Source organism: Solanum tuberosum, unplaced genomic scaffold, assembly GCF_000226075.1.
Source record: "Solanum tuberosum cultivar DM 1-3 516 R44 unplaced genomic scaffold, SolTub_3.0 scf00627, whole genome shotgun sequence".
Taxonomy (NCBI): Eukaryota; Viridiplantae; Streptophyta; class Magnoliopsida; order Solanales; family Solanaceae; genus Solanum; species Solanum tuberosum.
In genome coordinates this window covers 176,500-202,181 of record NW_006239542.1, presented here as the reverse complement: position 1 = coordinate 202,181, position 25,682 = coordinate 176,500, and the positions used below count along the sequence as shown (strand labels likewise).

General features: G+C 35.6%; 3 protein-coding genes across 3 annotated transcripts; 1 reads left to right on the top strand and 2 right to left on the bottom strand.

Annotated features, from left to right (window-relative positions):
- The first annotated feature begins 1,906 nt into the window (after positions 1-1,906).
- Positions 1,907-5,013, top strand: LOC102586811 (uncharacterized). Its single transcript, XM_006366295.2, has 5 exons — positions 1,907-2,235; positions 2,961-3,000; positions 3,109-3,269; positions 3,338-3,970; positions 4,639-5,013. The coding sequence occupies exons 1-5, from the start codon at positions 2,041-2,043 to the stop codon at positions 4,876-4,878; spliced, it is 1,269 nt and encodes a 422-aa protein (XP_006366357.1). The 5' UTR covers positions 1,907-2,040; the 3' UTR covers positions 4,879-5,013.
- A 1,194-nt stretch (positions 5,014-6,207) lies between these two features.
- On the bottom strand, positions 6,208-11,599 carry LOC102586148 (BTB/POZ domain-containing protein At3g09030). The gene is made up of 2 exons (XM_006366293.2): positions 9,353-11,599; positions 6,208-6,862 (listed from the first exon to the last, which is right to left on the bottom strand). Exon 1 carries the CDS (start codon positions 11,330-11,332, stop codon positions 9,914-9,916), a length of 1,419 nt encoding a protein of 472 aa, XP_006366355.1. The 5' UTR covers positions 11,333-11,599; the 3' UTR covers positions 6,208-6,862; positions 9,353-9,913.
- An 899-nt stretch (positions 11,600-12,498) lies between these two features.
- On the bottom strand, positions 12,499-23,887 carry LOC102586478 (RNA polymerase II C-terminal domain phosphatase-like 2). Its single transcript, XM_006366294.2, has 14 exons — positions 23,388-23,887; positions 22,047-22,517; positions 18,826-19,036; positions 18,317-18,474; positions 18,158-18,228; positions 17,964-18,069; positions 17,795-17,881; positions 17,503-17,641; positions 17,046-17,407; positions 16,913-16,964; positions 15,280-15,410; positions 15,132-15,185; positions 14,535-14,631; positions 12,499-13,743 (listed from the first exon to the last, which is right to left on the bottom strand). Exons 1-14 carry the CDS (start codon positions 23,667-23,669, stop codon positions 13,529-13,531), a joined length of 2,436 nt encoding a protein of 811 aa, XP_006366356.1. The 5' UTR covers positions 23,670-23,887; the 3' UTR covers positions 12,499-13,528.
- Between the last annotated feature and the right edge of the window lie 1,795 nt (positions 23,888-25,682).

Genomic DNA, 25,682 nt, shown 5'->3' with positions numbered 1-25,682 from the left:
GATGAAAACATTTATTTTATTGATTTCATGTATATGAGTGTCTATTTCAATTCTTTGTGGGACTGAAAATGTTATTTTCTCTTCCTTTTAGGCTAATATAGTGAATTTCAAAGCTTTACTAATAGTAAATTTAGTGATCAAAAGTTCATTAATTTAAGTCATTCTAACTATTTTTTGTTTTGAATGGATTGTTGTCACTTTTTTCACATTTTGAATGAATTGTTTCTTTTATTTTTGTGTATGGTTAATAACCGAACCAAACCAAACCGAAACCGATAACCACCAAACCGATTAAATTGGTTTGGTTTTATTTTCACCAATAACCGATCCAAACCAACCCGTGAACACCCCTACATAAAAGCATGTAGGGTGCCTAAGAATTATTAAGTGCAAGCATGCCATTACATTACAATAAGAGAAACAGCAAGGATATTTTAACATATATTAAATCTTTTTCTATTTAGAAACAACATATCTACTACGAGGTAATAATAAAGTTTGTGTACAATTTACTTTTTCTAGATCTCACGGGATATGTTGTGGATTAATCTTTTCTATTTATTTTGGGTAATTCAAGTGATTGAGAAAAAATAAAATTTGTAGTTAATCCATAATGGAATGAAACCTGTATTTAACTTTCAGTTTTAAGGATTTAAAAAATAATTGTGTTAATTAAGGGTCTCTCTTTGGCATTTTCAAAGGAATTATTAGGAAAATATGAGAAAGATAAAGATCTTTGTTTTTTAATTCTTTTAGGGAAAAAAACATGTCTTTGATTTCTTTTGTAACTTTCAAAAGTGTGCACAATATTCATTTAATACTTGTTTTAATACGTTTAACACTAACTTCTCTTTCCCAAAATTCAAGTTTACCGTTACACCTTTTTATAATAAATATATTTAAGAGGAAGTCACTATATATATTGTTAAACTATTATATGTATAGTAGATATATATTCTAGAATCAAACTCAAGAATTTTAGATTCTGAATTCGTGTCAAATATCAACTCTTTTATATTCCATTATGCACGAATCCAACTCAAAAAATTTAATTTAAAAACAAATACATTAAAATGATATATCCAAAACAGGTCCACTTGTAGGTCCATAATGTGACCCAAATGGTAAATACAATACATCACGAGTAATATCAAATATGTGGAGGAGCAAAAGTTTGGGCCCTTTTTATTTAGAAATAAAATAAAATAAATTAGTGGTAAGAACGTAAGCTGTGCGTTACCTTTAATTACTTAATTTGCACTCCCAAGAACAAGAAAAAAAAAACATTTTTATTATTATTCACTTTTTCTTTATTTGGAGTTCGATATTCGTATTCAAATCTGACAAATCTGAATTCACGCTAATAGGGTCTTATTCGGGAGTAGCACCCTATAAAGAAAATTATAATTCAAAGCTCAAATTAAAATTTTGATTAAAAAAAAAACATTTAGTTTATCGCATCGTATCGCATCCTCGATTTTACTAAACTCACTTGAGATTCCAATTAAAGTTAAAGATTCAATTCCTGGGCAATGAAGTCACCTGGTACTTGATCCGTGGCCATTGCTCCCACTGGACCCCACACTCTCCGGTCTTTTTGCTCTCTCGATCTCAATTAATGTGACACAAAATTTCTAAAGCCAACAAAGCTTTTTTCATATTTAAAAAAAAATATTTTTAACATATTAATTATTATATATTTAAATATGTTTTTTTTTTAAAACTGATCAAAAAGAAAGATCTATCATATTAATTGAAACAAATGAAATAGTATTTCTTATTTGGTTTAAAATATAAATAGCCACCTATATATCTAAATTTAAATAATTTCAAATGTGCCACGAAAATTAGGACAAATAAAGAAAAGTATAAAGTATTTAAATTAACCCCACCTCCACTCCCTAATAGCCACCAGTCTCTCTTCCCACAGTTACACACAACAAACACTATATTTCTGAAGAAAAACAAAAACATAATCATCTTTCTTATTTTCTGTTTTTCTTGAACCCCAAATTGAGAAAAAAGCTTCAAACTTTAGTTATGGAGTCTTTAACAGGGCTATCAATAAAAGGGGTTTGTTTGGATAAGGTTTTAGATAAACACAAAGTTTTATCTTTGAGTAAAAAATCAGAAATATGCTTTCTTGGATTGTCAAGTTTCAAGATTGTTCATATTACCTCATGTTCTGTTCAGCACAAAACTATTCACCCTATTTTTTGTGCTTCTGATTCTCAGGTTTGTTTTATTTTTCTTTATTGAATACTAGTATTTAGTTTCAGTTTCATTTAAGGGTTGATTTATGTGCTAAATAGTTTTTTGGCAAAAAAAAAATTGAGTCTTGTTGATATCTTTGCAGTTTACCTTTAATTTATTTGTTTCTTTCTATTCAAATTTGAGTAGAAAGGTGTTGGCTTGCAATATGATGCAAAAATGTTGTAGAGTTAAAATTGTTCACCTCAAAGTGAAGTTAATGGTAGCTCAGAATAAGATATAACTACCGTTGTTTCAATTTACGTGACAGTGTTTGACTTGACATATAGTTTAAGAAAGAATGAGAAAAAAAGGAATACTTTTGAAATGTGTTATCTGAAACAAATCTTACACATTTACGTGGCTATAAATCATTTGATTAAAGCTAAAAAGGAATTTTGAAGTTATTTATATCTAATTATAGAAAGATAATTTTTTTTTTGGAATTTACTAAAAAGGAAAAGGGAGTAGATATTGAAAGCTGGATGCTTTTGTTTGTGATGATTCTTTACCAAAACATGATACTGTAGTCCCAAAAGGACTCATGTGTTTTCTTGTTCTGCTAATGTAGATAATATACTAATATTAGGATATAAAGTTGAATCTTTGGTGCATTTATATAAATGGTATCTGCACTAACTGGATGAAAATTTATGTTTCTTTAGCAAAACTAACCAATATAATTGATATTTAACTTTTAACTCATTCAGATACATACTCAGAGTGAAGAAACAGAAACAACTGATACAAGTAAGTTAATCTTACTGTGACATTGTCTTGGATCTAGGAGCTATTTTTGTTGTACCTTAATCCTGTCCAAAAGACTAAATCAACTTGATACTGTTGTTTTCTTTCTAGATCAATCCGAACCAGTTCGCGTAAAATTTCAATTGAATAAGGAATGCTCCTTTGGTCAGCATTTCTACTTAGTGGGCGATGATCCAATACTCGGTTTATGGGATCCATCAAATGCAGTGCCACTTGAATGGTCAGAGGGACATTTATGGAACGTCGAGTTGGTAAGAACATGTTGTTAATTGATGTTTTAATTAACTTAAGGATGTTCTAATTTTATGGACTTCTTTAGGATATCCCAAGTGGAAAAACTATCAGCTACAAGTTCATTATGACAGTAGATGATGAGACTATCTTGTGGCAACAAGGCCCTGATCGAATTATTCAAACATGGGAAACGAAGAAAACGATAACAGTTTCTGAAGATTGGGACAATGCTGAGCTGCAGACAATTGTAGAAGAGGAGCCTAGTGCAGAACAATCGACAGTTAGTCCAGAAATTTTAATAGCTGAGAATCTGGTTCCACAATCAGCTGTAGACATAGAAGATGATGTAAATGAGGAAAAAACTAATGAAGTTCTAGCTATAGTCGCGGAAAATATCACTGAAGTAAACGAGGATGTGAACACTGGTGGAAATGAGGACACCACAATGGAAGCAGAAGCTATTGGCAAGAATATGGTGACCTCTATTGATGGAGTGTTGAGCTCAAAAAGTGAGTCCATCTTAGTGGAGGACGAAAGAGTTCCCGTCTTGGTTCCTGGCTTAACACAAGTTTTGACCTCAGAGGTTCACACGGACAAAGTTGTTGTTGAGAGCTCACAGCTTGGATCAAATAGTGAAGAGTTGAATGAAGTTCACATGGAAAAAGTTGTTGCTGAGGGCTCAGTTGGATCGAAATCGGAGGAGTTCAATGTGACAGAGGTAACTGCTTAACACCTCTTAAAAGTCTCTTTCTTTATAAGCTTGGCAAGTGGCGATGACCCCTTACATATCGGTTAACAATGATATGTATATGGAGGAAGTAGTGTCTTTTGCAAATGTAGTTCCTCTCAGTTTGTCTTCATAATAAATAAGCCATTTTACGATGTCGAGTCATTTGTGCTTGAATTACCAAGAATGAACAAATATTTCCATTCTCTAAGTTCTTTCTCAAGAAAAACTGAGAACAGCACAATCTCTTAATCACATTGTAACAATGTATGTTCTTAGAACACAAGAAAGTTAGACGCACAAAGTAAAACGTGTAACCCCATTATGTCCATGAGATAATCATGTTAGGGTGATCCTTTTGTCGACAGATGCTCTTATTGCACTTGTATTCCCTGAAGAATGAGAACCAACGATGTAACATCTAGTATTGCATACGTCATTAGTCCGATTTAGAAGATATAATTGGAGGACATGTATGCTTTAGGTTCCATTTGTATACTTGGTGGAATCTGGCATATCTTAACTACTCAAAGGCCTTTTACCTAAAATGTCGAGACTTTACTTTGGTACTTGTCAAAGACATTACATAGCTCATTTACTGTTGATTGCAATTTTCTTTATTTGTGAATTCTGATATGTTGTCTCTTTTAAATGTCCAGTTGAGTACAAAGGAAGATATAACACATCCTCCAGAAAAGGTGAAGATTAATGTGAAGCAAGAAGTAAGAAGAGGGCATGAAGATACAGAAAAGTCTGAACTGGTTGAAGGAGGAGGAGATTGGTCTAATGGGAAGGCAGTGGAAGAGAATGTGTTTGTAAGTGATATGCAAAGGAGTAAAAAGACACTGTTGAAGTTCTTTGCAGGTTTGGGTTTCTTTAAAGTAGAGCTTGAAGGCTGAAAACTAGCTAGCTCATAGAGAAGGAAAAACAAAAGTTGTGTATATTACCTAATAATGAACTCTTTTGATCTGAGGCTATGTGTACTAATACATATTACTACTATTCTAATCTACTCTCATATAATTCTTGTTAAAGCATATACATACACTCGGAAGTTTACGATTTTAAATGAACTTCCCATTCATTAGATAGAAAATATTTTCAAGAGCTTATGATGTTAAAGTTAAATAAGAATTGTCAGATTTTTTTTAAAAACAAAGTGAGACGAATAAATTAAAACGGAAATAGTACATGTTCTGACCCCCACACACAATTACAGTTGTATATAGGGGTAAATAAGATATGTGTTCACAACTCCCAATGTTTTCTTGTTATTATAACCAGTGGGAATTCTGAACGTAACGCCTACGCTGTTCTCCCTTGGCCGACTATCGAAGGAAACATGTTAGTATTAATCATGTGATAAAAAATAAATTAAAACATGATATATGTAAAAACGTGGTTATTCAAAACTAAAAAGAGGAATGGAAATGTGCAACAAAGTATATTTGAGGAGGCAGAAATAGCACATCTTCTATACCATACCGATAGAGTCATGGTACAATGTGTATTTTTGTTTGGGATGCAAGAATGAGTAAATGCGTATTAAGTGCACATCCACCCACCTAAACCAAAGAATTAAGTGATCAGTCATGGGAAGAAGCATCACCATTAACTCCCACCTCTGAAACATTTACTTGAGGTAGGTAATCTTGAAGGTTCAAGAACCCATTTTCATTTTCCACCGAAATCTTATCAAACAAACTCTGCTCGAGGGTGAGATGTAATGTATGAGACGTATTCACCTGCATATAAACAAATAATCTCTAAAAAATAACTTTAAAAGGGGAAAGAAATTAAAGCAACTCCTGGATCAGAAATTGACAAGAGTGATATAATGACATCATGTACAAGTGATAACTAAGGATAATTCTACTAAAACACACAAGGCTGGTGTTTTTGAAAGCGAAATAGGCGATGAAGTCCATGGAATTTGAAGCAAAAGTAACAAGTGAAGCACACACTTATTTGAAGTAAACCGCACAACAATGAGAAAAATTCACTCCAGCATGCAATATACAATAATTCCATTACTAATCCAACTCCTCAAAATTCAAAGAAGCGAAAGATTCTAGCTAGAATCACTATATGCACCATTGTTTGAAGCACAAACTACTCTAAAGACCATGGCTTCGCCTATGAAGTAACAACACCCTACTTCCAGAATCAATTCATCGCTTTAAGAAATGAAGCAATATCTTTAGATAACACTGCACGAGTTAGCTCTGTAAGAAAATGGATGTACATAAGTTGACCAATCGATCTACAACGCTTTGAAGAGAGGCAATAACCCACCACCATACACACAATGCTGATTTAATGAGCAGATTAATAAATATCAAGAAAAGTTGTCCTACATAACTAACATACATATAACAAGAAATGAAACAACAAGGATGGCCAATGGAGCATTACGACAAGTGTTTATGCTAGTTGACCGACGTGCTTTGTTTCATTTAGCATTTGGAAATAGCACGCATCTCAGCCTCCGATGGAAATTTTCACAAACCAATTTACAACAACGCCTCAGGGCCAAGCAAGTTGGGGTCAGCGATGTAAATCATCACGGACCATGTTGCTCCATTTAAGCTCATCTTGGACCAATATTGAACAAAAATACAAGTACGAAATTCTCACTATTTTCTCTCACTAAAGGATTCCTAGAAAACATAGGACCTGAGGTAAATGTACTAACACGACAAAAAATAATGAGGTTACCAAACCCTACAGATCTCCAAGCTTGCAGCCCAGCTGTTCTGCTTGGTATGCAATGTGACCTTCAAGAATATTACTGTCTTGGGATCATTCAACTCCATCAGCGAGCAACTTCTTTTCTTCTTCGACTCTAACAAGAACTAATTGAAAAGGCCTTAGTCCTTGAACCTGCACAGTGACATTATCAGCAGCTTGAAAGGGTTCAATATTCTACAGTAGACTCTAGAAACCATATCAGTTTTAAGTGAAGTATGTTTTCATGAAAGTGATATGGAATGTCCAGGTTGATGAAATTCTGCTTTTCGTAAAGCAGCAATATATTAAGCTTGTAGTTCCTAAAATAAGCTGAGCACCAGTATAGAAAATTAATCCTCATTAACAGCTATTAGATGTGGCATAAACAATGGTGGAGCCAGGATTTTCATAGGGGGGTCAAAATATAAAGAAGTAAACATATGAAGAAGCGAAGGGGCTTTAACGAATAGTATATATACATAAAAAATTTTTACCTATCTACACGGTATAATTTCCAGTGAAGAAGTGTCAATTGACATCCCTTGGCCAAGTGTGGGGGATTCAACAAATAGTATACATACATACAAAAAAGTTACCTATCCACACAGTATAATTAACCAGTGAAGAGACGTCAATAGACATCCCTTGGCCAAGTGTGGCTCTGCCACTGAGCACAAAATGATCTAAAAAATGAATTTAAGCTTAAATCACAACTTAAACAAAGCATTCCGAGGGAAGAACTCTAGCTCCATCTCCAACAAAATCCAAAGTCACTGTTTTGTTCCACACTTATGTGCCCCCTTATGTGATGGGATTGACGACAACATTGGAGTACATAGGAGCACTTCAAAAAGGACCATAAATTGTGGAGTTATGGAAGTATATATATATATATTGGAGGTATGGCGCAACTCACAATTAAGACAAGAAGGTGCAATTGATGCATAGGAGGGAAAACTTATAACTACTGCTATAGCTTATAAATAATGGCCTTACAGTTTTTAAAAGAAAAGGCCTGACAGTAATAGGATTATAAACAATTTCTTAATGCGTTTGCAAGTGGATCATTAGGGTAGGCTGTCTACATCACACCGTTTGGGATGTGGCTCGCGGGATGCTTTGTGCACCGGAATGCCTTTTTTTTTTTTAATTTGTAAGTGCATCATAACAACTTTTGTCTATTTGAGAGGTTCTCGAAATAAGCTGCTACAAATGAGTAAAGTTGCAATATTATCCTCTTAATTTCCTTATATCTTTTCCTCAGTTTTTACTATCAAGAGCTACTCTTTCCCACTAACTGTCCAAACAAAAAGCCAAAGGTTTATGTTCCTGTTCTTTCAGTGAAATCCTTGTTCCTACTCCTTCATGACTAGAGCAGAAAAGATTACTCAAAGTGCTTCCTTCACAGAAGAGAATTTTCACAGTCTTGGTATGTGCATCAAACATTTTGTAATCGCCAAGCACAACAACCTTCAGATGATGTGAGGGCTTAACAGATTGGAAAGATTTTTCACAAATAAACAAAGAAAAGCACTTTGGTCTCATGAGCATTGACTGCAAACAGAAAAAGAACCTACACTTTCACTTACTGCTTTCAGGTATCATATGATCCTTTACCATCAATTCTGAGCTCATTCATGTCTCCTCTGACCCTTCAACAACTATGAGAGGGAGATTATAACTTCTCTACAATGCCATCACTAAAGCAGCTTCTATACAAAGAAAGGTATTCCTAAACCAGCAAACAACAATTCCCTTTCTTCAGTCTTTCTCCTCTATTCTCTTTATTCTTTTCTTCCTACTGCTTGCTCTCTCCAGTAGTCTAGGGATTTTAATCTTTTGAGATAAGCTTAATTGCTGATTTCAAAATTACAGCAGCACTTGTTTCTTTTACACAAGAGCCCAGATTCAATGCTAAAATTTCAATGTTCAGTTATAGCTTCTTTAAACAGGAAAATATGATTTTTTTTAAAAATTTATTTATTCAAAAATTGGGGGTAGAGGAAGGGGAAATGGGAAGAAGGTCACAATGTGGGGAATCGAACCCTCACCAACAAGGTGGGAGTTCAAGTAGCCAACCAACTGAACTACAGAGATTCCCCAACAGGAAAATATGATTACTGGAGAGTTGTTTCTGATATTCTTCAAGCCATCACTTCGCTTGCCTACTAGACTAGTAACACAACCACATAACCCCAAGAATGTGCCTCCAGCACATAAATTACAGCAGATGGCAAGAAACAAGTGTTAAATATGTTTTTCACTTTATTACTTGGGGGAGATCAAGAAAGAATTAAAATAGAAAAACCACCTGCTAGAGAATTTGACAAGTACCAATAAAAAGAACAGGGATCACTTCTAATTTGGGGTAAAAGCGACATGTAAACTAAAAGAGTTACTTTCTGTTGAAATGGCTCATCATCACTAGCAGTTGAAACAAAGAATACAATACTTACAAATCTCCTTTGCCACCTAATTTTCTAAGGAATATGGTATAAGTCTTGTCAACGTGGAATTACGCATGATACTAAGGTAAAAAGTTATAATCTCACGTGTACATGTAGCTAACCAAATGATACAGCAATCTAGCAACCAAAGTCGTGAATACAAATAGAGCATCAAAAGAAACAGTTAGAGGCCTACCTCGGATACAAATAATTAAACACGCTTGGATACCATTCTTTCTTAATAACAGGGATGCCCAAATTCACCAATAAACCAAATTCATTTCATTACATGATGGCATAACACCTGTCCACAATGTTCTTGATTGATCAACATCGTGTCCAAAATGGATCAACAAGAATCTGATTTCAGGTATTCGTCATGGTCATATCAACGCACATTGTTCCTTGATTGATCAACTTGACATCCAAAAGAAATCACCAAATACACAATTCATTTCATTGATGACCATTGCAAGCTGTAGTTGGCCAGCTAAAATATATACAACAACTATGCTCAATCTCAAACTAGTTCGGTGTGGATTCTAACTTTACTCGGACCGTCGACCAACTTCCCATTGATGACCATTGCAAACCGCAGCAGACAGCTCAAAAAGATACTACAACAAATATGCTCAATCGCAAACTAGCTCAGTCGGCTCGTAGTTTTACTCTAATCATCAATTGATTGCAACCCTCTTCTCTGTTAGGACATGAAACAGGCAATGTAAGCTCATACAAAGCTCACAGCTCCACACGATCACAAATTTAAAACAGCACCGGAAAACTGAGAACTTTGCCACACTTCAATCCCCTCAGCATCTTCTCTAGTAACAAACAGCCTATCTCCAGCTCCCTCAATCTTCTTTATGATCCCTCTCCCGGCATCCTCCACTTTATCCATATAATTCCTCCTATACAATCCTTCATGCAACACCCTTTCCCTCTCAACATCACTTCCCTTCTCGACCATTCTCGACCACACTTCCAACCCTCCTCCTCTTCCCACAAACACCTGTTGTCTATAACAGTGAATCAAGCTACTAGTTCCACCACCTGCATGCCTCATGCATGGATTTTTCTCTTCCAGATAAACCCATGGATCTTCACTTAATTTACGTAAGTCTGCCACAGCCAAATCACCTGATTTTGAACATATCTTGAACATAGTCAAATCCCCCCTGTCAAAGTCAACATCAGCAAATGAGTCCCCGAACCGACTGCTCCGACCTGAACCCGGCTCATTCGTCTCCCACACAACGTCTCCGGACCTGGAGTCCCACAACCGCACGTAACCGGCATACCCAAAAGCTCCGGCAGTAACTGAAACACCGACTAGCGCATTAATCTCCGGCAAAAATGTCAACTTTCCAACAACAGTTGACTTTGCCGAATTACCAGATTGTCTTCCCAACTCCGAAATCACTTTCATCGTAGACTTATCAATACTCAGAACACAATTTTCTCTATGTTGACACTCGAAGGCAGCAAAAACAGAGTCCGGCGAGTCAACAACAGCGTGTACTTGGGCCTTGTAGATTCTCGGGTCAGACGGGTCGGTCCATTCCACAGAGCCAACTCTACGTCCATTAGCCAAGTTATAAAAATGGAGCCCGGATTCGAATTCAGAAGCAACACCAGCCAAATCGGGTCCAACCTTCCTAATGGAGCTGATGTAATCAAGGTGTGTCCTAATAGTTTCGGTATGTGTCAAACTCCAATCATAAACGGAAACCTGCCCGCCGTGAGCAAGCCAAACGGAGCCATCAGAGTCTACAGCATTGAAGTCCGTTACAACGCCATCAGAGGAAGGACGAATGGTTGAGAAAAGTGACGCGTCGATTCCACTGAGTTGATTCGGGGCGAGTGCAGATCTGAGTTGTGATTCAATTCCGTAATAAACAGCTTCATCGATAAGCTCTTGATTGGAGAAACGTTTTGCTGTTGAAGGGAGACGATTAGACCGGAGAAGAGCTAAAAGAGCCGAGAAGATTTCTGGGTCACGGTCGATGAAAACCGGGTCGTCGGAATTCCGATTCGATAAGACGGATAAAAGAGAATCTGGTCCACCGGAACGAAGTGTTGATACTGTGGTTTCAAAGAGCTTACCGCCGACGTTGAGCTTTACACGATCACCACCTTGCCCTAGAATGGTACGTCTTCCGCCGTCGTCTTCCATTGATCGGAGATTTGGAAAATAGATATGCCGGCGAAAGGTTGGACTGAGCAAAGAAAGAAGATTCAGTTGACAAGTCACCGGAGCTGAATTGTGCTGTTTTATTTTGGGTGGAAAATAGTAAATAAATCTGATTATGGTTTAATTTTGTTTAATTAGGCGGAAATTATTTAAAACGGCAATAAGCAATTGTTACAAAAACAATATGGAAAATTGAGTTCATAATATTCTCCTCCGCTGTTTTATTTTGGATGTAATCAAAGTGTGTCCTAATATTCCTATTTCTACACACTCAGAAAATAGAATAAAAAATGAGAAGAGAATTATTTTTGGACCTATTTGGATATGATTTTAAATTATAATTTGAAATTTATGGTTTGAAGTTGAAATTTTATTTGAACATGTATTTTTTATTTTTAAAATTGTATTTTTTTTATAAACATGAAAATCTTGTAATTTGTGAAAGTTATTAAATAATTTCTACTCTTGTACAATTTTATCAAATGATGAGCAAATTTTAGTTTATAAACAAGTTGTTGAAATATCGTAAAGCACCGAATTAATAAATCATATGTCTCTATATTACTTTATAAATAAACAATTGCGATTACATGTTATTACAAATTTTCTAATACACATAATTTTACAAAGATTCATTGATCAAATAAATTAACAATAATAATAACTACCTCCCACCCACACACTAACCAGTAATCATTATATAATTTTTATTAAATATCTTTTGAATTTCTTGAACACAAAATTAGAAATTGACTCAATAGTTTAGAGATACAAAAAAAATAAAATTGAGAGAAATATTGAAAGTACTACTAAACTCAATGTGATTTATTAATTTCATCCCTGAATTAGTGATAGCCTTAAAAATACCAATTTACATGACTAATTGAACCTAAATACATCCCGATCTTTATGAGGAAATACACTCTCAAATTCTCGCCAACTTTAGGAGTGTTTTCAACACTTCTCTCAACTTTTTTATTAATAGCTTTATACTCCTACAAGAATTCGATACCACTTGTTATGACATGTGACAAATTAGATGTGTATCTAAATTTAGTTAATCAAGTAGATGAGTGTTTTTAAAGCTGTTAATAGTTTAATGACAAAACTAATAATTTATTTAATACTTCTCTAACAGGGTTATCAAACTCGAACCCCCAATTGAGAAAAAAAGCTTCAAACTTTAGTTATGGAGTCTTTAACAGGGTTATCAATAAAAGGGGTTTGTTTGGATAAGGTTTTAGATAAACATAGAGTAAAAAATCAGAAATTTACTATTAAAGGCAATAAAAAGCCTTCGTATAAAAATAAACAAACTGCAAGTTACAAAGTATGGCAAAAACGAGGGCCCCAAAAAGCCCTTGTATAAAAAATGTATGAATCACTTTTCCAATGGAAGACAAAATTCATTTTCTCCATAACATATCAGAGAAAATCACGAAATTTGATAATTGTGAAGACTGTTCCCGCTACCAAATTGTTACTGCTGCAGGACATCCGAATATATAATGAATGACTCAGGCCCTCCTTGTCTGGACAATATTCGGATTGGACAGTTAACAGTCTTCTATACAACAACGAGATGAGTATTTACCAAACGAAGAACATGATGTCTTCATTCCAGAACTAGCTCAGTGCAGAAACTAAGATTAGGGAATTGGGGAGCTTAGCTTATGATAAACATCATATACAATGGCCCTAAGATTACCTGGCTACTCATCCCCCATTGACTCATTGCACCACAAGTACATGCTACCTCAGCAATGAGAGCCAGAGGCAAGGTGCATCTGAGGAAGAATAGGAAATGGTCAAACACTACTCGTCCACAACAGAGACAAGAAGCTACTGGAAAATATAGCATTCCAGTTACGAGTAGACCATCCAAAAGAGAAAAGGAGCACAAAGCACTCGGCCACAAGTTACTTGAGAACAAAATTGTCATGGGAAAGACGAGGGGTGGAATTACAACCTAAAACCACCATTATACCTCCAAAATAAGAAGCATCAAGAATGGCCTACATAGCCAGATGAACAAGTGGGCCAGAATTTTCTGTTTTGCTCCTGACTCTGATACAACACAACTCAAGCAAGGAGGGGTAAAAACCCAAATAATCTCAACCCATCATCTCCGAGATTTGCTTCAGTGCACACCCTCCACCCCCCTAAACCAAACACCAGTCATGTTTTCAAAGAATTAAGTGATCGGTCATGGGAAGCATCACCATTAACTCCCACCTCTGAAACATTTACTTGAGGTAATCTATCCTCCACTGAAGGTTCATCCACGTGATTGACAGTTTCCCACAAGAACCCATTTTCATTTTCCACCGAAATCTTATCAAAGTCTTTATCCGCTGCTCGAGGGTGAGATGTAATGTATGAGACGTATTCACCTGCATATAAGCAAATATTAGTCTACAAATAATCTCTAAAAAAGAACTTGTACCCTGACAAGGTAACTTTAAAAGGGGAAAGAATTGCAACTCCTGGATCTTATCATAAAATGAAATTGAATTCAGATATAGGTGTAACATGTCAGAATTGACAAGAGTGATATAATGACATCATGTAGAAGTGATAACTAAGGAAATGAAGGATAATTCTGCTAAAACACACAAGGCTAGTGTTTTTGAAAGCGAAAAAGGCGATGAGGTCCATGGACTTTGAAGCAAAAGTGAGAATTGAAGCACACACTTATTTGAAGTAAAGCGCAGAATTTACTGGAAACTAAAATATTAAAAAGCCAATGAATTTAGTACAATAAAAATTAAGTTGCAATGAGAAAAATTCACTCCAGCATGCAATATACAATAACTCCATTACTAATCCAACTCCTCAAAATTCGAAGAAGCGACAGATTTTAGCTAGAATCACTTTATGCACCATTGTTTGAAGCACAAACTACTCTAAAGACCATGACTTCGCCTGTGAAGTAACAACACCCTACTTCGAGAATCAATTCATCGCTTTAAGAAATGAAGCAATATCTTTAGATAACCCTGCACGAGACAGTTTTTAAGAATTTACTTGACATGGGGAACTGGTGCTTAAGAATTTACTCATTATGCAAATCCACTTATGAAATAGTTACAAGAAAAATGAAACTCCATCACAGTATTAGCTCAGGATTCTTGAAACAAGTTAAACCAGGAAATTCAAGGGGGCATTTCAAAAAGGATCTTACCAGCCATGTTCCGAAGTGCATTCTCAGCTGCCTGTTGCTGAGCATCCTTCCTAGTCTTACCCATCCCAACACCAACTCTCTCACCGATAAAGAAGACCTAAAGATTATTCAGGATCAGAATTCTGTTTGTCTAAATTCAGATGCCAAAATAATTATGCACTTTTATATGAACAACAATGACAGGAGCAACACTTTCATATCAAAATGAATATCTTCAAAGATAGACATTAACAGACAGTTCATAAGCACCTAACAATTTTCAGAGTCAAATATCAAGACATACAGATCCACACAAGTTCAGCACAGCACATGTCTCACATATATAATAAATTTTGATGGACTCTACTAGAATAAACAGATCCATGAATGTCAAGGTCATTAGCACACTACTTTCAAGTATCTCATCAGCCATTACCTTGCACACTACTTCCTAGCATCTCGTTAGAATCAAAAGAGGAACACTATTACTATCGGTGGAAACTAGTGCTGTTTAACAGAAATTTCTCTTCATATTTATATGACAAACAATGCAATTAATCAACCCCTGCAATAGCTTCGGATAGGTGAAAAACATTCTTCCATAATGAATTTTCTAACCTCAACTGAAAATTGCAATTCCTCACTAGTGCTCACCACAGGCCTGAACTCAACCTACAAAGCAAGACACATTGGTGGAGCTCTTACTATGACAACCAAGAAAAATCAACAGAGATAACATCTTGGCTAAAAAGTATGTAGCACATACCTTTGAGTTGCATCGCCGTCCAATTTCTTGCAGCACTCCAGTAGCTAAAGATGGCAAGAAGTTCATTCTCCCAGCTTCTAGTTGAGATTCTCTGTTGTTAAATAACGACTGATGTTGAGAGAATCTACCCTCTGTCAAGGCAAAGTACAATTAGCCTAGCAAGCATATGTCATGAACTTGATGAAGAGAGGGAATAAATAAGGAAAAGGAGAAGATCAAAGAGACTATGCTTAAAACAAACACTTTAGCGGATCTCTCTCTCAACCTTCATCAACCATCCTTTGTTCTCCCTAATACCAAACTAAAAACAATCTATAAAGTGCATATCCCATAGTCAATATTTTGCTTCTAGAATTCAAGATTATCCAAAAACTTCTTTTGAACTCCTTCCAAATACCACTATTTAGGGGAGCGCAAAGCGGAAAAAAGTGAAGGTCCTGCTTCACGCTTCACTAGCTTAAAGCATGAAGTGAAGCACAATTTAAAAGAAAAAAGACCAAAACAAAAAGAGACAAAATATATAAGCAAAAATTCATATTAAAAACTAAAAAAAGGTTCCCCTTTAGTTGTCTTGTCACAAAACAGACATACAATTGTTGTTCTATTGGTCTCCCTAACTTTTTTTCCCGTTTTTTCATGCCGGGTCAGCCTTTTTTAATCACGGATAAGATCTAAGAAAAACAATCAACATTATATTTTTATCACTATTAAGAGAAAATTCAACGACATTTCAGTCATTGTTAAGAAACAAAACAATTCAGCAATATATATTTTAATCACTGTGAGGAAACAAATAATCAGCAACATATAATTTAAATAATCAAAGCTAACCAGGGCAAAGGAAAACAGAGTAACAAACAAAGTAGAAAAAAAGAAGAAAAATTCTAGGCTAGCAGTGCCACTGCACCAGGAAGAAGAAGAAGAAGAAAGAAAAGAGAAAAAGTGTTGGAAGGAAAGAGTACACTGAAACCTTATTATTCTGATTTCTTAAGGACCAGGTAAGTGGTGACTCTTTTTATTCTTTAAAATCGATCACTTATTAATTACAAAAATATAAGTGCTGCTTTTCTCGCTTCGTCGCTTCTGGTCGCATTGCGCTTTTCTCGCTGAAGCGCTGAACCCTTGCTTCGCTTCCCTTCACCGCTTAAAGCGATGAAGCGCTCGCTTTCCTGAACACTAGCAAACACTATCTTGATCATTAAAGATACACACATACCACCATCCTGGCAATCAACAAGTAAAAGTATGCAATTCCAGCCTTCTTTACATGTTTGGATAAATTATATCCCACGCCATTATTGATAAATAAACACGCACCTAGTTGGATTTGTTATAATTTGATAGCTGGGGCTCATAATCACAAGCTGAAAACTAGCCCTTAGGAAAACATCAGTAGCAGCAAAGACTTCAGTCAAACTTCAAACTAGCCATTAACTTAACAACATTCATTCCCCAAAAGAGTCACTGAGATGGCTACTTAACCCCAAGAGCAAACACTAGTGGAATATGATTAATAAATGCATTCCTTCCTAGAGGGCAACTTTTGCTCATAATATTTCAACTTCTTAACAGCAAATGGGGTATTAAAATAGCAATAAGCAGTAACACAGTATAAGAGTGAACTCAAACTCACCTGTCTGATGAATAAGAGAATTTTGTCTATGCATTTCATGCCTGAAATTTACCTGCAAAGAGCCGTGTATTCGAATGAATAAGTCAGCAGGAAGACAGTCATAACTATTTCTGAAGGAAGCAGTAGCAAGTACCTCCCCATTCTTCCCTGTAGATGCATAAGTTGGTAACATCATGTTTGTTGCACCTTGACTCAGAAAATTCTGATGACCTCTCTGTTTAGCATACCTTGATGCATCAGATTCTTGAAAAATTCCAGGTGATCGACTACCCATCTGTCCTTTATTTAGGTCATCTTCCACCAACCATCCACCCTGTGATGGTATGGGCAGTATGGGTGGTTTCTGAGGCACTCTAGGTAATAAAGGAGGTTCTGCTGAACCACGATACCTCATATCCTGGCTAGGATTCAATATGGGGTACCTTCTCTTTCCATCAACATCAGCTTCAGAAAAGCTGTTATCTCGTCTAAATGGAGCTCCCAGCAAACTTGGTTCTAAACACACACAGGAACAAAATGAACCACGGTTGGTAAACCAAAAAGATTAATACATCTCTTATATAACTGCAGGTAAAGATAGATTTCAATACTTTCTGAAGGTTGAATTGGTCTCACTGATTGAGCAGGTACATTTGCAGCAATTCCAACCATAAGCTGGGAGCTTCCTGGCTTCATATCAGGATTGTTACTCATGAAATCAGGAGCAGAGTTCATATTAACTTTTCTCTCCTGGATAGAATATAAAATGAGAAGATAAGCAAATGACCGCTGAAAAATCAAGTACTTGATTTGATGTGTGATGTGTTACACTTCCAAGTTTTTTGGGGGATCGATCATGTGATAAGAAGTCAAGATAGGCAGTAATAACAGGTAAAACCACACCTGTTGATTCAACCTTTGTGTAACTTCAGGCCCGTACATTCCCTCAGGAATAGGAGCAGGAATCCCACATGACGCAAAACCAGCATCCTAAGAGTAAAGAAAGTAAACCCTCATCATAATGATCAACCTTCATTTAAAGTTGAAATTTAAAGAGCTTGTAGATGAATACCTCGGACATTAAGTAGTTGCTAACATCAGGCGCAGAAGGTAAATTTACAGCCTCATCTTCATAGAAGATCTCACAGATCTTTCGGAGTAGGCCTTCATCAAACTCTCTGATTGACAAAGAAAATGGATCAGATAAAAAACTACTTAATTGACTCAAACTTAAATCTCTCTTCTGAGGACTGAGAATGAACTTACTTAAAGAAACGACCTCTAACATCACAAGCAACATTTCTCGCAACACACAGGACTGGTACTGCATTGGCCATCTACTCAATAAAGAAGTTCCAATCAGTCTCGTGTGACCAGAAAAAAAGAAGATGATATTAAAATCATTTGAAATGGCAAAACACACACCTCTGCTAGTGGAGCATAATATGGAGCGAAAGCAGGGACAACATGAACACGAGGTTGATCTTTATCTTCCCACACTTTTAATCGGTCATCAATAACCATTGCCAATTTTGGATGACAAATGCCATTTCGGAAGACAGTAAGTAAAGACTTCTTGGCCCCTGTGGGATTAAATGACAGAGATGATGTTACTTGGTTAAAGAAAAGAAGTTTATAATTTACCAGTTCAAGAGGAAAGGGTATTATAGTCCGCTGATGAGAAGCAATCACAGTTGGCAGCCTTTTGGATGTCACTGCCACTATAACATTAGAAGCTTAAAGAAAATACCACTAATGAGCTTAGAACGACATAAATCAAACACAAGAAGACAAATCTTTCATTACTTATGGTGCTTCATTATGCTTCACTGTAATAAGAGGATAGGGAAGAGGAATTGTGTTACCATGTAAAGAAGAACAAACTATTATTTTCCCAAGGAATCATAAAACAGGAAACTATTCTAGGTCCTAACCTGATCTAACACATACAACACGGTCCATCAATTGATTGGCATTAATGAGGTGTGACCCTGGGTCGAGTAGCCTCCAAATCTCCAAGGCATAATCTCTCTCTGCCATGGTGCAAACATATACTTCAAACCTTTTCCGACCTTTCGCCGTCAAATAAGTTCTCAACTCATCCCACGCAGGACGTAATCTAACAAGCACGCTGGTATCCCGATTCTGCACAAGAAGTTTCCATGATGAGAAAATGTGTGGAGCTAAAAACTTAATCTTGAGACAAACATAATGTGTTGCAAAATGTCCAACTGAATTCAAGTTCACATTCCAAGGTTACACTGATAACTGTAGTAAGACAATGAAAACCTTAGATATTCCAGTTGCAGTTGAGCTAGAAGGCCAAACATCCAGATACCATTTTCTTTTAGCTAGATGAACATAATATTGAATGAATGGAAGAGACATAAAAGAACAAAGACCGGAGGTGGATGCTTTCCACTCCTCCAAACGCTTCCCCCCAGCAATTCGAACAGACAAGGATGCAGATCTCTAAACTACATTTGTTTCCATCAAGTTTAAGATGCCCGAATCTGAATACACATCTAAATATTAAGATGTGCATAAAATCTAGATGTCCGACTCTGAATGCACATCTGAAATTAAGATGTTATCCTGAGATCCGAACACTGAATAATTAAGCCTATTTGTTTTCAATATCCAAATGTATATATAGAATTAAACACTTTATTTATAAAATATTATAAAAATCTCCTTTTAACAAAATAAATTTGGTTTATTGATAGAAAATAATATTTTGAATACTTTTATTTGATAAAAAAAATGAACTATCAAAAATGCAAATAAAAATTATGCATATCAATATAAAAAATTATTGTAACAAGTTAAAAAATTCAAATCTTCAATTCTCTCATTTTTTTCTTGATGTTGCTTTGTTGCTTATATTTCTATAAAGAGAACTTGCATAAGCCCTCTGGACCTGTCATTGTCATTGTTTCCTTTTCTGCATACTAGAGTTGTTAAACACTTCGAATCGTAATCTACAGGTCACAAAATAGTTATCTAAGGCTGTTTAACATAATTGCCAGAAGAAAAAACTAAGAAAAATAGAGATGAACTGTTTCTATTTCATGAAGGAAGAAGAAGGGAGCACATTCAGTTCTAAGAATCGAAGGTTTCATGGGTTCGTTCGCTGAGTGTGGCGTCGAGCAGCGATGATAATTTAAATAATTTTCTTATAATGTGCTTAATCTTTGTGGGTGCGAGAGTTCTTGCTAAACATCAATACATTAAAAAATATTCCGTATTTGCAAAAACTATGAAAACTTATCGGTTCAAGAGGTGAGAAAGGAGACTAAGAAGTGTGAAAACCTTGTTGAGAGGAGAAGCAGGGAGGACTTGAAAGATCTTGAAATTAAGAGTATTATTTAAAGAATTTGAATGGTATTGTTATAGATCTAATTCATTCAGACTCATTAAGGCTTTATAAGGAAACTGTTAGAGGGTTGGGGAATAAACTGGTGGTCTGCCTATATGGACTTGAGCAATCTTCCCCTTAAGAGCTAGCTTTTGGTGTTTGAGTTAGGCTCAGGTGCCCTATCTTTACATAGAATCAGAGACAGGTCCATCCCCATTTGGGCTTTTGATCCACGCTCCAAGTGGGCCTGAGCATGAAAGGGGTATTAGAGTGGGTTTACCACATTGGTTGGAGAATAGACTGGTGGTCTACTTATATGGACTTGGGCAATCCTCCCCTAATGAGCTATCTTTTGGGGTTGAATTAGGCTCAGGTGTCATATCTTCATTTGTTATAAGAGACAAGTTCATCCCTATTTAGGCTATTGAACCACACCCCCAGTTGGGCTTGGGCATGAAGAGGGTGTTAGAGTGGGTTTAGAGTCCCACATTTGGTTGGGGAATAGATTAGTGGTCTATTTATGTGGACTTGGGCAATCCTCCACTCCTGAGGTTGTAGGGTTGAGTTAAACCCAAGTATCATATCTTTATAGAAACAAAACATCTGAATATTAAGATTCAGACCTTAAAACAAGCACACTTAATAGGTTGAATTTAAATGAGTAAGATTCAGACCTCCATTAAATGCAAACAAATGAGGCCCAAGTGTGATCAGCCCATAGGGGTATCCAACTTTGCCTCTGCTGGTGGATTAGCAAATTGACATGTGTAAGGACCATCAACAGCAAAAAGTGCACATATATAATGAACAAAGGTTACTCAAATCCATAGCAATTCATTAAAAAATTTCTACAACGAGGGAGCAATAGACACCATAGAGTATATTACAAATATCTTCACAGTGAGCGAAAATGAATGAGTTACTTAGACAACAGTATGATTCAATCTGCTCTTTCTCTTGACACAAGGACACAAGAAGCATCACTAACCTAAACACTGGCAATTTAAAAAAAAAACAATTTCAAAAAAAAAAATCTAAACACGGGACCAAAATGAAGTATGATTTTTTGGACATTAGATGCAGATAATGTGTTTTACAAAGCAAACTAAAAGTAACAATGACATATTAAGTTTGATACTGAATGGTCTCAATAAACTATACAAAAAACCTTGCCTACAAGATATAAATAGAATGTGTAAGCTTTCTGAAAAGAAAGAAGACGTAATTGTTGAGTGATCACAGTTGTCCGAAAAAATTGAAGGCTGTTAACTAATAAGTATATTGATAACAGGTCATATAAAAAGACAGGATAACAGCCAATCTTTAAGAACAGAACTTTCAGATACTGCGAAGCTAGGTGAATCATTTAGATTAACAACCTAATCTACTTTCCTACAATAGTACTCCATTTTGTATGAGAAACCATAAAGCATCCTCTACTCAACTTCAAAATTCAATCAATCAACTTGCCTCAATGCACTGCATACACTTCCATAATATAAACCTAAAATACTAAAAAATGAAAAGAATAATATCAAAATACTATACAAATTAATGACAACCGACAACTAAAAAGTCAATAACCAAACCTTTACTCCACAAGTATATCACGACATGCAACTCATCAACTTCCACTAGCACCTTAAGGGAATGCACTGAGCAGGGGGGATATTCTCCATGATGCGAACAATAGAATAAATTGAGAAATATGCATGCTTTAGATGTGTTCACCATGATAAGAATCAATAATTGCAAGGCATAACAGAGAAATGAAAGAAAATATATGTATCGTATTACCTCTGGATTAATCCGTGTAAGGACCACATTCTTTTCCTCCAACCTTATGACTGGCCGAACTACACGCTCCTGCCCTTCAGATAATGGTAGCACCTCCTCTTGCTGAGCTCTATATATTCCCCCACTGTCAACAACAGAATCACTCTCTAAATACTGCTTCAGCAGTGCACGATCCTCCATATACCTCCTCATCTCAGCGGACATTCCAGACGACCGAATTGGATCCATCTCTCGGGCTAACCAACCCCGCAAAGCCTCAATTCTATCTTCAAACGACTTCATTGTATTTGCAACAATTAAGGTCTCATCCAGATCAAAAACAATTGATAGACACCTCATATTCAACATCTGCAAACAAGCACTATACAGACCAATGGGCACTGAATAGCACCAAAAACAGGGGAACTTTTTCTGCTTACTCGCCATTGCTACCAAATGTATTTCTTCTTCCCCCAGAAAGACTACTGCAGTCTACACAAAGACCAAGGAAAGGGAACAAATGTGTCAGCAGACATCTTATCCATAAGAACACATTATAGCCACAAAACATCAATTATACATTATTTAATATATGAATTCAGGATTTCTCATCCCCCTTATCAGAGCTAATGCTATGTATACTCCAGACAAATCACATTTCTGACAACAGCTTTAAGCACATATCTGTCATTCGTAGTGCAAAAATATAAGAGAACCTGTTTACATCTCATATGAGATATATCAATTATTTTCAATAGATACATAAATGACAAAAAAGCAGCAATATATGTAGAACTGCCAACGTCATCCAGCATCCTCATTATTAAATCTTAATACCACAAAAGAGTTTGCATACACATCCACATGAAAATGCCACAATTACTCCATTACATATCGACTATAGTCAACCAAAAAAATCATAGCCATATCAGAAAATCGCCAATTTATTTCACAAAATAACCGCATCATAGCACTGCTAAGAAACTTCCCATACAAATGTACATTAAATGCCACAAGCATTCCTCACTGTCAAAAATTTGGGGTAAGCAATTAAAAAAAAAAACTGCATCCAGTAAATTTCACAATAAATGTAAAATCATCAACAACCATCATCTCTCATTGTCAGAAATTCCGTCAACAACTAAACAACAATAGCCCTCTGGTAATTTCGTAGTAAATGCAGAGTCAGCATTTCACATCAAACATAAAATCATCAACAATCAATTCTTCTCACTGGGAACAAAATTCCATAACCAAAAAAAAAACTACTCGTGCAGTAATTACACAGTATAAGTAAATTCATCACTATACAAACTGATCATAGTTCGTTATTCAATTAAAAAATAGTTAATGTCTATTAACCTTGAGGTCATAGTAGCACGAGGAATGAAGAGTTATCAACGGAGACTTCTCGGAACCAGTTGGCGCTGAATTCGAGCTCGGTTCAAGCTTACAACGAACAGGTGATGAAATCGTTCGCAAAACAGCAATAGGATGAACCCGCTCACTATTTGTAGAGATATGATCAATCCGTATCTCGTTGTTTGGGAATTGGAAGTTCTGATCCTTCACAGGTATGGTATCCAGCTCTCCTAGACACGTTTCTCCTTGAAACACCAGGGATTTGAACCCTAAACGACTCATCTTTTACGAATAGTATCACCGAAATTCGAAATTCAAATCGAAAATAGCAGTTAATCACGCCAAATGTGATGAACAATACAGAGAGAGAAGTAAAAAAAAAATTAGAAGAGAATTTTCAATTTTTCTCTCTGTTCACTCCATTGCTGTGTTGTCTCTTTGTGTGTTTCTCTCTCTAGAGCTGGCGCGCTATACTATGCAATTGCTCTCGTTTTCTCGCTCTATAATAAGCAGCGGTTTCAAATGAGTGGGGTGTGTTTAGGTATTTATAGAAAGCAGAGGTGGGATTGGTTTACAATTAGTCTCGCATTTGTATGAATTTACGGAAATACCGGAGGGTTTCGTATGAGTTATCTGGTTAAAGGTACGCATGCGATGTGTGAGGCTTGCACAGGGTTTTGTTATCCTACGCTCTGGTTGACGGTGAAGATGTTACACCGTTTTGATTTGGAGAAATAATGACCGTTCGATCAACGAGATTTTGATCTGATGTGTTGCAAGATTTTGATTTGGAATAATAATGGCCGTGTAATCAACGAGAATTTAAGTTGTTGCTGGAGATGCGTGTATTTTATTACTACGTTCGGTATCCGTATTGGAACGCGACTAAATCTAAATTCGCGCCAGGAAGTCTCACACTGGCGGGTAGAGTGTTACCTAACAAAGGCGACTTCATAACCGTTTTTTTTTTGCGGGTGTTTTTCTGACCTCGTTAACTTCTTATTTTCGCGTACTAATGCTATCAAATTTAGTAAGTACTTTCTGGTCTAAATTTATGTTTCTGAGTGAAATGATTAGGTTGATCGTAAATTTGGGCATGAAATCTTTAATTTTTTGAAATAAAATTTATATATTTGGCAATTATATAAAACGTATTATAAGTCATAATAATTGATAATTTAAAATATATATAAAAGATATATGAAGATATTACGATAAAAGATACACTTGTTAGAACTACAAAATTCGAAAGATGCCATATAAAATAAAGATGTTACGGATTTTGATTTGGAACAATAATAATCTTCGATCGACGAGATCTTTATATGTTATTAGAAACACGTGTATTTTAATACTCCCTTATTTAGTAAGTACTCCTTCTACTCCAATTTATATCGCGGGTCAAATAATTTAAGTTTGATCATGAATTTGCGTATAAAATTCTTCAAGTTTTTGAAATAAAATTTATATACTGAAAATTACATTAAAATTAAAAAATTACAATAAAAATTGTATATCTAGGAGAGCTAGGTACTATTCTAGTTAAAATTAGAAGACAAACAAAGCAAACATCATGCTATTCTTAGAAAGCCCTCATTGAGATCGAAAACATGTCAATTACATGAACTTTTGGATTCCTTTTCTGCATCTAATGTCCAAAAGTTCATGTGACTAACATGTTTTTATTCTCAATTAGGGCTTTCTAAGAAGAGCATGGTGTTTTGCTTTGTTGGTCTTCTAATTCTTAATAGGAATACTACCTAGCTTTCACATGTTTCGCCTTGAAACACCACTGATTTGAAACCTAAATGACTCATCGTTTAAGTACAGTTTCATCGAATTTCAAAATTCACATCCAAAACATCGATTAATCACGCAAAATGTGATGAACAATCATCCCATCTCTGTTTTGCAAACAATTTTATCTATATCCCCTTCGCCCTCTTCCTAAAAATGTAAGCACAACAAAATAACACAAAAATCGAAAGAGTAAGAAACAACTAGTAATATCAAACACTAAACATTAAAGATTTTGAAATCATGTAAAGTTTTGATTTTAGATCTGCCAAACAAAGATGCAGTCATCGTTTCTCCCAAGAGGTCACAATTGTTGTGAGCAAATATATTAATGACCATGAAGACTTTTTTGTTATGTTACTAATACTTGCTCTACTATTCTACCATATTGATTGTACTAATATATAAGATTTTAAAAGGGAGACTTACATAAATCCCATTAATTTAGGATCTAATTACTTAGATACACAATAATTTACAGTATTACGTATTTTACCA